The sequence below is a fragment of the Thunnus albacares genome, chromosome 2 (genome assembly GCF_914725855.1).
Source record: "Thunnus albacares chromosome 2, fThuAlb1.1, whole genome shotgun sequence".
Lineage (NCBI taxonomy): Eukaryota > Metazoa > Chordata > Actinopteri > Scombriformes > Scombridae > Thunnus > Thunnus albacares.
The window spans coordinates 19,937,375-19,951,412 of NC_058107.1; the positions used below are offsets into that span (position 1 = coordinate 19,937,375).

A 14,038-nucleotide genomic window follows, 5' to 3' on the forward strand; every position below is an offset into this window, starting at 1 on the left:
TGTCTATCAAAGACTCCAGTCAAGGATGCAGGGGGAATGTGCAGCAGGAGTGGTGGTATTGCCTCATTATTCAAATAGGATATGATTACCATAGTGCAGGAGTCCCTCAGAGATGAAGCAGAGCTCGCTGGTCACTGTGATCATGAACAGGAGGAGTCTAGTTGGGCTCCTCAGAGGAAGATCTCCTCTTTTTTCTGGGAAATGAAACCAGTTTTATATTTCCTGTTTTTAACTTTGACAAATGCAATTTGTTGCAGTTTAAAACACTCTGTCGTTAAAATACTCTTTGTCTTCTCGGGTTTCTCCTCCCTGGTGTCTCGCTCGAGATTGTTTAGTCTTGTCCTTGCTGAAAGCATGTAGAAGGTGTTCAAGCATGAAAACAGGAAGCCTGCAGTGTTGTAACTTAATGGCTCATGCAGCAAGCGAGCCGTAGACCTTTTACTGGGCTCGACACTCCTTGGTTTACCCCACAAAGCTTCCTGGACAGGTGGAAAGCAAAGTGAAGAAACCCCTGTCTGACTTTCCACAGTGTGTGTGCTGTTTTTAACAAATCAACAATATTTGCACTGTTTTATTTTAAACTTTTCAGTCATTTTGCACTCCACTTTACCCTACTCTGGCAGCTAAACAGTTTTTCTGCATCACAGGTTTTATGGGCTACAGATGGCAGCTGAATTTCACTCTGTTGTCATTGTGATTTGCTTCAATAATTACAGGTAGAGAACCGCAGTGATTCAGATACCAAAACAGCATCTGAAAGGGCTCTGTGCTTATTAATGTGCTGAAAGAAGTGGATTGAAAAAGTCAATAAAAATTGGAACCCTCATGAAGCTTATATGGATTTTAAGTTCTGCCTCTGAGGTAAATTCCTTGCCTATTTGATGTAATGGTTGCCTGTTTATGGAATAAATCCAGTGGGCTTAATCGATCATCTCTGCGGAAAGGTCAAGAGGAGAAGCTCTGGTGTTTGAAGTGCTTATCCCATGGAGGAGTGCCAGAAATGTGACACCTCCTTATGAGTGGGCGGTGGTGGGCAGATTAGTGATGGACAGGGTGGCCCAGGGGAATGATTTAGGAAGATTCAGCTCTAAATACTCTGTGTATATCAGAGAGAGAAAGAAAAAAAAAAGTAAGCTGCCTTCCCCCAATCCCTTTTTTCAAGAGAAAAGCATATTAGTATTAAAAAAAAGATTTTTTTTTTCTCTCCAAAAAACGACGAGAAAAAAAAAAAAAAACAAGGGGGGCACAGCTGGTGGTGAAAGGTGAACAAAAGTTTATTGGTTTTAACCTCCTGTCCGCGCTTTCTGGTTAATGTTGCTTGAAGTTACTAGTCGGTTTCATCCCTCTGCAGTCTAATCTAATCTGGAGTGGGTGGCTGTGGGCAGCATCTGTGCTCCGAGTTGAAATAGGGCATTCTCTCTGCCTAATCCTCTATCCAGGGATCACTCAGTAGGGTGAAGACAATTACCAGTCTGCTTTCTCATGCTAATGGAATCTCTAACTAGATCTTACAGAAAGAGGAAAAAATAGATGGAGGAAGAAGAGAAGCAGGGACAATGGCGCAGAAAGATGACCCAACTAAAATGGGTTTTTAGATTACCATTTAATTATTGATAGAGACCCAGTTGCAAGGCCTAAGGTCAGGATTTGGAGAGCATTTCCTGAGAAAGGAGATAGATTATCAAGTTATTTTGGTGTGTGTGTGTGTCTGCCTTTCACCTTTTTATCACCTGCCTCCAGCAAGGTGTCTGGAGTGGTTTTAAATTGCATTAATATGCAGGAATTTATAGATTGCCTCCCTTGGCATTCCTGCAGGGAGGGGAAGAGAGTATTACAGTCTCCATCTGCACTAATTACTAGGTCTTGGCAGTGTTACCTGTCTCTTGTGAAGGACAAACCAAGGCACTGAGCAGTAACGCACAGAGCAGAAGGAGTTCATTTGCTGGGGAGTCTTCAGGAAGAGGGATGTCTCCTGGGCATTTTTACTCTGATATGTTTGATGTGTTTAGAGCCTTGACTACCATAAAAAATCTCTGCTAGCAACATCAATAAACTAAATGACTTCGTCCAACTTCGTAGAGCTCAGAGAAAAGCTAACAGGCTTTGCCCCTGATTTCAGTGACAGTCGCGCCTTCACTCAAACTGTTAAAGTAAAATATATCAGCATACATCTTCTGTTAATCCCGGTGGAAACTTACATCGACTGTCTCCAGCACGTCTGAAGATTTAAAGTCATGACAGCACTAGAGTAAATCTTAACAGGGTCCACCTGCCGTGTTCTCCTTGAAGTGTAGTTCTGAAACCTGAAACAGAAAGCAAGTCTTTGGTCTACCAAATAAATCACAGGAGCAGCGAAATGTATCAAAAATCCTTGAGAGGGAAGAGATAATCAGTCTGCACATATGCTGTTATCTCGGCGATGACCTCGCCTCTCAATTCTCTCGGTGGCTGGTCAAACTCGCTGATAACAGCGTCCCTTATCAGGTCGCTTTTGTCATGGAAAGCGTCGACCATTTTAAATCATTACAACCTGCCCACTTTTTCACTTTCCCCAATCATTGAGCAGTGACACTAAGACCTTGCCTGTGAAAACGAGAGATCGATACCTTAACTCTTTGCACCTCAGGTAGCTCAGTAGCAACAGCAGCAGCCTGTCACTGCCAGGTCTCTGCATCAAATCTGCATGCGGTAATTCCTCAGCTCGCTGTCGGTTTCCTGGGTTTCTGTGTTTGTCTGCCGGCCTGTCAGAAAGACTTCTTGGATAGCTGCTGCATGAACATCTTGGTGGTGTTTGTGCCATCTGTGTCTTAAGCCAGCAGGTGATTACCAACCGCAGCCTCACCTCCCACTCTGTCCAATTGGATTCCCTCTGCTGGCATGGTCAGGGACAGCTTTGAGAGGGAGCAAGATGACAACAGCTGGATAGCACACATTACAGAGTGAAGGGGAAGGCTGCTGAGTCTCGGTGACGGAAACTGCAGCGAGGAGAAGATATGTGGAGAAAAAATGCCTGCTTCCTTCCCAGCTAGCTTAGCTGTGAGCCGTTGTGTCATCCTCTCTTTTTTTAGTCCTTAATATCCAGCAGAGCAAAAATGGCTTTGTCGCACTTCAAATATATCAAATGAGATCAGTGTCCACATTTCAACGGTGTACTATTTGATTGCCTTGTGGGCTTCACAACACACTAATGTTATGCATGACTGACTATTGGATCTGTGACACCATCCAGTGAAAGACGGCGGAGTTGTCCTTTGGACCATGGGAATTGGGGTCACCTTAGGCGCCGCAGAGAGCAATGTTTGGAGTCGGGCTTCAGCAACTGAGAGAAGAAATCACATTGTTTGAATTTAATTATATTCCATTGATTTATTGAACACCCATTAACAAGCATACATTTCGAGGCAGGGCCATTTTGCGTGAAGGTTTTCTCTCTGTCTCTCTCTCTCTCTCTCCGTCTTTTCTCTCGCCTGCTCACTCCATTTCATCATAAATTGACATAAGCCTTTCTTTGAAGTTCAGGAGCCAAGCTGAGGAATGACAGCACAACAAACAATGAACAAAACACAGAAAGACAATGAACACTGTTTGAATATTCAAGTGAGCCACCGTAGGATGGGTGAAGGAAAAAAAGAACCCTTGTTTTATTGTTGTTGCGTTAAGCCGTGAATGGACCTGTCTGGGACAATAAAGAATTGTGTCACATTGGGATAAGAAATTTTGCTATATCAACAATGCTTTACAAATGGTGTGTAATAAGGTTTACTGAGAATGTATAAATCCTAGCATGAAAAACCAAGAAAGCACAGCTCATTTTTCACATTTTGGCTGAAGTTAGTGCGGAGGGTGTGTGATTTATGTTCGGAGTTCAAGCCCGGTGAGGTTTTATCTGCAGTAAAAATGTATAAAAGGATCTGCTTTCAGAGTGATATTAAGCTTTTAATGCAGCCAGATAATTTAAATTGTCCTTTGCAGAGGTCTTGTGTCAACAGGAGTGCTCTCATGTATTGCTGTGATCAACAGTTTAGTATGAACTCTACAGCTACCCTTCAGCAGCATTCACGGGGTTTCTGAGTGAAAGTGGTATTAGAGGACAACTGATTCTGCTAGCCTGCAAAACAACACAACAAAGGCTGAGGCAATAAGAGGAGAAGACTATGTGTTTCCCCTGTGGTTTGTCTGACAATCTTAAGCCACGCTCTCATTGCTCAAAGTCCCTCGCTGGCATCAGCAGGAGCACAGAGGCTCAGTCATGTTGGTGGTGCTGTGCTGGAAACAGACAGTTTTTTTTTTTTTTTTTTTGTACTGAGGGGACTCTCCCAGGATGCATTTGTTGGGTTTCAGATGGGTGATTAGTGAACAGGATACATACCTTTTTTTAAAATCTAAATTAGGAACACAAGGCTATTCAGTTATGACTTGTGGGTTTGATTTGTTGCACTTGTGTTTGTTTGCTCTTTGCTCCATTTCATGTTTTTGTTGATAAGATTATTTTTTTAAAGCTACAAATGAAATGTTAAATTTTTGTCTTTGCACTGTGTAGTGCTATTCATTTAAACTCTTGTTTGTCACACAGATTATTTTGTTGTGCAGTGTTGCTTAATGAGTTTAAAGTTGTTTTTTTAATTAAACATTGTTTTCATGCTCATTCTAGCTTCTTTTAAATATATCTCAGTTATCATACTGCAAGCTTTTCTTCCAGTCTCTGCAGCTTCTTTTTTTCCCTTTAATCAGCTCTGTAGTATAACACATAAACATTTCTGATTTATATTCTCATCATGATCATTTAGGTAGAAAAAAATGTGCTTAGTAAAATACTCAGAATTAGCTCAGGTCTGTTGAAAAGACAACAAAAGCTCAAAAAACGTTGCTAGTTGATGAACTCATCAACTTGCCTTTCCTTACATTACCAAATAACCTGCATATGCAAAGGCCACTATTATGTAAATTTCACTTTAACAAGGTCAGGCTGTTCAGGTCCTACACTATACACTTCTCCCTTACTGTATACTGTAGGTGTAAAAAAAAAAAATAGCAGTATCCAGAGACTTATATAACTGATGCTTTGGTAAATCCTACCAAAAGCTGCACGTGTAATATTTTCAGAGAACTGGTGTCTCTGGTTGTTTCTGAGAATTGAATTGGAAGATGGATTGTTTTGCTCACTAGCTTTGGTGTCCATAGTGTTACAGGAAAAAGCCTGCTACGAGGTTTCAAATATGTGGGGGGCACTTTCTATTTCAAAAACCATACAAGGAAGCAGAGTATGTTATGAATCTAGAGTGCAGGTTCTGAAAGCAGAACCATATGAGGTGGACAACAGGGGCAATCCAGTCTCTCTTACCAGAATTGATGAACATTAAACCCAACAAACGATGCAGTCCTTACCATAACCACCTGTAGGCTAGTATCTTAGTATTTTCTTAGGACCTCATCCCAGTTTTTCTAACACATCCACCCCACTGTCACTTTGGTCATAATTTTGTATCTGCTGGCCTTCAGCTGTTTGTGTTTTCTACATTTCTGAGTGTGGTTGCCACATCGCCATAATGGCTCACTGCCTTCTGTGCCCGTTATTTACCATTAATGAAACCTAGCCCAGCACAAAGATGCAGCAGTTGGCTGTGAAGTCAATTAGTCCTCATTGCTATTACAGGGTTGACATTAGTCTAAGCAGGCGTGTTTTGATTAGAGATGACAGACGACTCACTGCTATTGGACTGCCAGACATTCCTCACCCTTCATCCCATGGGTGAAGCTATTGAAGCTGACTGGAATATGGAAACCTAACAGCTGAGTGTTTTTGCCAAGATGCCCTTCATCTGCACAGAAATCTCCTTTTATAAATACGACTTCATGGAATACGAGGCTGTATAAGCCTCAATAACAGCGACATGCTGCACTGTATATATGAGACTTAGCTGCCAATATGTTATTCCAACACCATATATCATGGCAATAATGCCTAAACTGTAGGCTTTTACACACAATGGCCTTTTGTTGTACAGGTTATTTATTGTGCTGGTGTGAGGTTGTGCAGAGTTGGTGGGTGAGAGCATCCAGGGGCTTGTATTGTTAGGGAATCAGTGGCTCTTGTTTGTGGAGCTGGGAGGGTTTGTTAACAATGCCTTTTTTATGTCCCAGAGTGCGTGCCTGTCGGCAAACGTCCCCTCAGAAATTTTGTTTGTGTGTTGTTTTGTTGTTTGTGTGTGTATGGATCAGGGTCGGCGAGCATAACCCTCTCATTGTGTGCCATGTCCAAATAGACCAGTTTTATATCAGGCACATGTGAGCGTTAGTGTGTGTGTGTGTTTTGAATATACAGTATGAGTGCAAATTATTTAGTGCGGATGTGTGGAAAGGGCCGAGCCAGTCCATTACTGCCAGTCCTTCCTAATGGAGCCTTTCACTCTCCCTCCATTCATGTGACGGTATGGTGACGGAGAAGGGGGAGCCGAGGATTAAGGGGGTAGAGGCAGTGCCTTGTTAAAGAAAAAGAAAGGGTTTGAGTGTGTCGATTGGATTAACTTGTTTGGGCTTATTAAGAGGGGAGACACAGCAGCTTGTTAAAAGCACTGCATGGGGCATCCCACAGTGAGACGGCAGGGTCACCATTCAATTAGGTTGAAGCCCCACCCCTGCTCATTGTGGAGGCTGTCTGCCAGGCTCCCGGACCACAACTGGTCCTATACTGGGAGGGGGAACTCGGCAGTTCACTGGAGACACTTTAAGTAAGACTAAGACAGTCAAGCCTCTAGAAAAGCTAGATGTTGGGTTTACTATAAAAATCAGGGAAGTATAGTGTCAGCTAGGGCTCGGTATTGTTGGAAATTCTTCGATATTAGAGCTGATACAATGCCTGAATTTCAGTAGAGATATCAAATATTATTTTAGATACCTTAATTTGAAAAATACATGTATATTTTTTTCACAACCCTATCACCAGACAAGAATGTCAATAGTGGGCATTTCTGCAAAACCCTGGATTACATTCAATGCCAACATTTTTGAAACAGAAGCTTTTACAGTCTGCACATGGCAAATATGGAATGGTTAAGGTTAGGAAAAGATTGTGTTCAAGGTTAATAAAAAAGGTGAATGTTATGGAATGTGACAGGAGGTAGATCCCACATCATTGCTTTCCTTCTTGCTGCCTAAAAGACACAGCTTCCTGCATTGGCACTAAACATTGACACTGGGCATAAATCGTGAGATGTCAATTTGTCCAACGTCGTCATAATTCCTCAGATACTTGGCCGGTTTTTCCACAGAACTCATTTTTTCTATTTAACAAAAGAAGACAAAGTTCTTCAGTGTCAGCAGAAGCAGCCATATGAGAAGTTTGCCTAAATAAAATTGTCTAAAATCAGTTTCAACATTAAACAATAACAAATTTGACTTAAATCAGGAACTATCTAATCAAAGATCATGTAAACTAGACTGAATCCGACCAAACAATTGGTACCTTCTTTCTGTAGGTTGGCAGTTTTTGACACTCCGTACTACAATTTTGTGTAACAGTACACAAAATTCATGGTTCAATATGTACCTTGGTTTTGGGGTCACGGTTCATTATGTTTTCAGTACAGCAAAAAAAAAGAGAGAAGAAGAAAATAATATTTTGGTCTTTTATTTCCAAAAATGTAAACATCCAACAATGGCTCATTGGCCAAAACTATTACTGAAACAGTTTAGTTGTGCAGTGGAAAAAGAAACAACCCTTCTATGTCCCGCAAGAAGTCAGGACACCTGCTGACAGCTGTTTTATGATGATTTATGGTTGCTCAGAACTGGTTCTTCCACATTGGAGATCAAATGTATTTATAGCTGTTCCGAACGGCTTCACTCAAAGGCAACCATCACAGCGAGGGGACGTGTGAACACAATATCGCTAAAATATGGAGATAATGGCGCATATTTTAATAATAATGATGGCAGCGACACTACGTGAGCGTGGGTAACCAGGGTAACCAGGGTAACTTGGCTAAGCCAGTGAGCATACATCCATGAGCATGCTACCCGCATGTTCCAGCTAAGTGGCGCACTGCCAAAACGTGCCAGGTGGAACTCAAGCGCTAAAATTATTGTTCCGCACATTAGAGTAAGTGGATTATGAAACTATTTCGACAGTAACTGTTTGGGTCAGAGAGCATACCGAACCAAGGAAAGTCACGTACAGAACCGAATATCCTGTATCGAACGGTTCGGGACAAATACACAAACCTACTACACTCCTACTACACACATTTCAGTCCATATGGAAAGACTACTGATGTTCAGTTACCAGCCTGAGTGTCAGCTGCCTCACTCTTTCTTTCACCTGAACATGTCTAGCTCAGAACATACACATACACGCCGTTTATTCACCCATGACCACCCTGTTACACCCCGCATTTGGCAGGATGCTTATCTGGGCAGACAGCTTTGGGCGCAGGGAGCCATCTCCTCTGATCTCCTCTGCAGTTTAAGAGCCTTTTAACTAAGAAATAGCCCTCTGCCAAGCCCACTGCCTCTTGATTCCGGCTTATTCCATCATCTCATGGGACTGATCTTCCGCCCCCATTGCAAACCCTTCAGCAGCGTTAGCAGAACAGGAAAGAGCCGATAGACATCCTGGCTTTTGAGATATCCCCGCACTGGTGTAATAGGAGACCTGTGAGTGGATTTGATGAGTGAGTGAAGTGCAGGTGGTTTTTCAAGCAGCGTGTAGGGCAGTATGTGTGTGTACTCGCACACATTCTCCAGCATCTTCACAGGGATTGACCTAGGCATGGCAGGCTGTTTTAGGACAGCTGGATGATGGGTCATGGGGTTTTTGCTTCGGAGATAATTTCCTGCCACTGATAGACATCTGCTAAGTAGTCCAATAACCTAATAGGAGGAGATGAGGCAAAAGGGGGACATGACAAACAAGCCAAAGACTTGCTCCTTCTGCCTCGCTCTTAAAGGCAATAATAGGAGAAAATTGGTTCTTGAAATTGAATTGAAAAAAGTGGGTCTCTTTCAGTGAAGTATAATGCCTCAGAATACATTTGGTGAGCGGCAAATGGAGAAAAATGGAGGGTAGTTACACTATTGTCTTTCATTTCAGAGAGGGGAAAACTGTGGAGGTATCCCCCGTAAGACGAGCTTTTAGTCTCAATCTACACCATGTGCCCCCTTCCTCTCTCCCAACCACTATCTTTTAACAAATGGGCTCTGAGGATGGGCTCGTTGTGAAATTAGTATCCTCACAGAGAGGACACAGAGAAAGGATTATGTGAATGGCCAGTAATGAGCTCAAAGTGCTAGTGTGTTTGGGCCAGGCCTGCCTGTGTGTGAGAGGAAATGGCACTGCAAGCGACCTTTTTTGCTCAAGCACCTGGCGAGAAATAGAGTGGCCCCTCTCTTCCATCTGCAGTGTGTGTGTGTGTGTGTGTGTGTGTGTGTGTGTGTGTGTGTGAGACGAAGAGAGTGAATTAACAAGGCATTCGGAGTCTAAAGGTCTAATTTACTTACATTTATCAGGGAGAGGTATTTTGCGAACACCATTTTCACACTGTCATGTTTGTGCTAAAAGTGTGGTTTTGTTCAGCTTTTGACAGATTTTAAAAATACACATTTGACTTAGAGTGTTAAGTGTGTTATACAAGCCTCAGAGTCTGCGGTCAAATTTGATGTCTTGTAAAAAATGTTGTATTTAAGATGTTTTTATGTGAGAAAGACTGAATTCATTGTAAGGATGGTGATTTTTTTCTGTAAACCAGCTTCTGATCTTTGAATATTCAAACCAGGAACCAACAAATGTGTTGCATTTGTCTTTCATCCCTTTGTCAAGCCATAATTTTAATTTTGCTTTATGTATAAGAAAAAAGCAAACTTGAAACAATGGCAGTAAATTTGGATCAATCGACTGGAGCTTGTTTTTAAAAGGTGCAATCCAAGTGAGGAGTACTGTTAAAGTGTATGCAAATACACATATGAATGAAAAAGGATCGGCAACGTTCTTATAAGTCAACTCATTTAGTGGGATTTGTCCCCTCAAACCAAAGACTAAATTCTTTTTCTTTTTCCAAAAGATGTTGTAATTCAGGTCAGGTGGTTTTAACATGTTCTGAAAAGTAGGATACAATTTCAATTTAGAAAATAAAAATGGATATACTTAAATTCATGTAAATCTTTTGATCCTGTTATAACAGTTACAGTGTTGACATTTTCGAAAATCTATCACATAAATTTCATTTTTTTGGTCTTGGTTTTAGACCTTGATCAAATATTACATGAAAAGTATATTGCATGTTATTTGCAAGGTTGGTTTGATTGAATTCTATTAGTGGTTTATAATTTTGATGTTTTTTTCACCGGTAATCCATATTTTTCTAGATTCCTTAAATGAGAGAGAACTGGAGCCGGCACTTTATGGACTGCCATTAATTTATCTTGTAATCATTGTAATTGCTTTCTTTCATATTAAAATGATAATCTATAAAACTAAGTAATGGACTGATGGCAGGTGGCTAAATGTTCATTTAGTGATTCACTGAGAAAATAAATAACAGGGGACAAGCCTGTGACAGGCGCATGAGAAATCATTTTTCAATAATCTGCCACGCATCATGGCAGGAGACGCTGGCGCTGACAGCATAGATGAAATATTTGCCTCTGTTCTTTGTTTTAATATGGGAGGAGACCAGCCCAGATGGAAACGATAGTGTTTCATATCGATGCGTTTTGGACAAGAGACTCAAACATATGCAGAGCTAAGATTAAGGCCACGATGCTTTTTACAGACACAGCCATGCTTTTTAGGTGAGAGTGGGTTTCTTCAGTGTTATACACAGCGCAGGGAGAGCATATGTTTCCTGGAAACCAAACAATATCCGCTAAGTGAACTATAGAGGAGTGAATCTCGATCCTTATCATATAAAAACACTTTCTGGACCTAAATGGTTTGCTTTAGCTGTTCTCATCTGGCACATAATCCAAGTAGAAGACTTTGTAATCAGTCATCATTGTGCTATGTGACACTGGTATGTTGCTGATGAATGATACCCTCCATGCTACTCGACTGTTGAGGGTTCTTAGTGAGGGAGCTCTGGGTTTCTTTTATATATATATTTATATATATATATATATGTGTGTGTGTGTGTCTAGTGTTTCCACTGGGGCTGTGATGGGCTTTTTGAGAGGAAACTAGCAGCAACTGCCTCCCTGTTCCTGAGTGAAGGTGGCTGTGGGGAAAAAGGGGGAGAGTAGAGCTGGAGATTTATGGCCTAGAGGGAGATTGATTAGTGCCGTCACTAGCCCTGATGTACGGTTGGCAGTCTCCCCCTCCCAACCCATCGCATTTGCTCACACACATACACACACACACATACACATGCAACCATACGGTACAGAACACAGCTACACATACATCCAGACACCACTCAGTCCCCCCAGGCCCTTCCTGACAGTCCCCCAGAGCTGTTGCATGTTAAGTTGTAGCAGACAGACTGCTGTTTTCTCAGCATTACCATTTTTTTGCTGTCCATAGATAACGCCATCAATCACCACCACATGCATAGTGCCCTGGAAGGAATGTGCCTGAGTGTTGCTACTTTCTGAGTGTGTCTGTGTGTTTGTTTTGAGGACGGTTTCATAGACAGGAGACGCGGTTGAATGGCTGTGTGGATGTGCTGTTTGAAGCTGCAGAGTGACTGGCCTGGACTGTGCTCTGAACCCATGTCAACCGTGCTGCCCCAGTGCAGGTGTGTGTTTATCATTCAGCACACAGAGCTGAGAGGCAGGCAGTTGTAGGCGTGCTTTCCCAATTATATCCTGGGTGAGAAACCCAGCCCATCTAGCCCAGAGCCAGCTCCTGCCGGCTTACCGGACACGGCCATGGAGCTTTGACCTCGAATCATCCTGCTTAACTCACTCAACGTTCCTCTCTTTCTTTTTCTTTTTTTTTCTTGCTGTTTTTCTGCTCCAGGTTGGCCGCAGAACTCCCCCGGCTGTAGTACTGTGCCCACCTCGCCATGCTGGCCTGTCTGCAGAGGAGGCAAAACCCTCCACCCCAGCACCCAGTGTGTGCCAGCAAGACCCTGGAGCCACCGCAAGCCCTTGGAAGGAAATGTGAGTTAACAAAATGACAGGGAGCGATGGAGGTCAGCTCACCAAAAGCTAAGAAATGAGAGAGGCTTGTGTTTGTCATTTGTATTTAATCTATCGATCATGGTGAGGGATGGAAACGGGTAGTTAACCCTGACTGTGAATAAGTGAAGGAAAATAGACTTTCCGGTTTCTGTTGTTTGTCACTGTGTTCCCTCGCTACTCTGAGGAATTCTAAACAGTTTCATTCGCTCTGCACTTAGACCTTGGATTGCCATGTTGTTTGGCTACTCATTGTGAGGGTGGCTGTTTAGCTGTGCTGATTGTGCAGTCGTGGCAACAGGGCTGAACAGACAGTGTTTAACGTGCCTCACTGGCCCTGGGTGACCCTGAGGGTCTGTAAACATTTACAGTGTCTGGCCCTGGCTCTGCCGGCCGCCTGTAAAGCATGACAGCTGCTCTGTTTGCTCCCCGAGCACCACCCTCTGTCCACTCACAAAATGGTGTAAAGGGACAAAGATGAGCCAGGGTTGAAAACTGTTACAGAGTTAGCAAAACTAGTTCTAACCAGTTTGGGATTAGAGAGCTGCAGCAGTCAGGCATCTGGAAGGTGAATTTCTCCCTAATTTTGTTGAAGCTTTTGTATAAGCCTTTTACAGTGAGAGTCTGTTTCCTGATGAGGCAAAGAAAGGCCTTTCCTCCTTATTGAACACCCTTGGAGTCTTTAGTGGCCTTTGTTTACATGGTAGGCCTACGAGCTACCTCAAGCCGATTAAAAGGACTGGAGGATGGAGAGCAGGGGAGCACTAACCTAGCAGTATTTTACCTCAGCTTAGAGAGGCTTATAGGGAATAGCAGGTTCTGTGCTTCTTCATCAGTAGGACATTGTATCAGGCCTGTAACCAGCCCAGTAAAAGGCTTTAAAGAGGCTCTGATTGGCTCTGGTGAAGAAATGAAGCTCTGTCTGCATTTTTTCTCACTGGCCAATTAGCTACTTCTTAGCTCAAGATCACACTCCAGTCGCCTGCTACAGAGGAGAGGAGTCACAAACAGCGAGGAGACTGGGTTCTACCTCTGTTCTCAGATCTGGAGTTGTTTTTGCTGGTCTGTATGGATGCTTCATATTGAGTTGTATAGGTGTATATGAAACAGAGAGGGAACTAGAGAGATAAATAGAGCTGCGGGTGCATTTGGAAGGGGCCACTCTTCAGCTGAGTGGGGTTCAACCAGGCTCACTAATGAGGTTTCAGACAGGGGTGAAATGAAAGGGTGGACAAAAAGAATCTGCGCAAAATAGAATTAGAGAAGGTAAAGATGGAAAGGAAGGGAGCGAAATGGAGGGAGTCCTCAACAGTCATCTTAATCGATTCCCTCCTTCCCCCCTTTCAATTTTGCAGGATTAGCCCACTTCCTCTCAGGGTCCTTTATTGAGGAGCAGCCAGTGGGAGTCAGGACTCAAATCAATAGAGAAAAAGAACAGTCTCCAGTCTTCCCTTTGCCCTCCCTTTTACTGACCCTCTCTGTCTGACTTTCCCTCTCTTTCTCCACCTGTTAAACCCTTTGATTGAAAGACTACTACAGTGACTGACTTGAGGTTCATAATGAGGATGTTTGAACATAATAGTCTCCTTTCTGTCCTTGGAGGAGGAGGGAAGAGGGTGGGGTGGGGGGAGTAAGTGTTGGATTTCCACCACTGTGCAGTTCTTGGCCTCAATACGGCAATTGTTCGTCCAGGCCCAGAAGGGGTGCAGAAAGGCAGACAGTGGGTCTGGCTGCAGAAGTGGGCACACTCAGGTCACCATGCTGAGCGGGTCCCCATGACTGATTGTTCATGGCCCAGTTTGTGCCAACATGGAAGGGGGTTTGTGGGTAAGGTGACCTGGGCTCTCAACAGGAGGCTGAATACCAGAATACAGCCCTCAAATAGACAGAGTGAGTGAGAGCACAGGAGGGGGATTACCTGGCAGTG

The 14,038-nt window shown here is 43.1% G+C and overlaps 1 protein-coding gene across 2 annotated transcripts in view; it reads left to right on the forward strand.

Moving 5' to 3' along the window:
* Positions 1-14,038, forward strand: part of fam222a (family with sequence similarity 222 member A) — a 44,993-nt gene that overhangs the window by 14,840 nt on the left and 16,115 nt on the right. Inside the window, exons 1-2 of one of the 2 annotated variants that reach the window (XM_044371227.1) lie at positions 11,437-11,726; positions 11,951-12,093. In XM_044371227.1, coding sequence (XP_044227162.1) covers positions 11,997-12,093 — 97 coding nt within the window. In that variant the 5' untranslated portion in view covers positions 11,437-11,726; positions 11,951-11,996. Of the gene's footprint in view, positions 1-11,436; positions 11,727-11,950; positions 12,094-14,038 lie in introns of those variants that run through there. The other variant, XM_044371219.1, reaches the window with a different exon arrangement.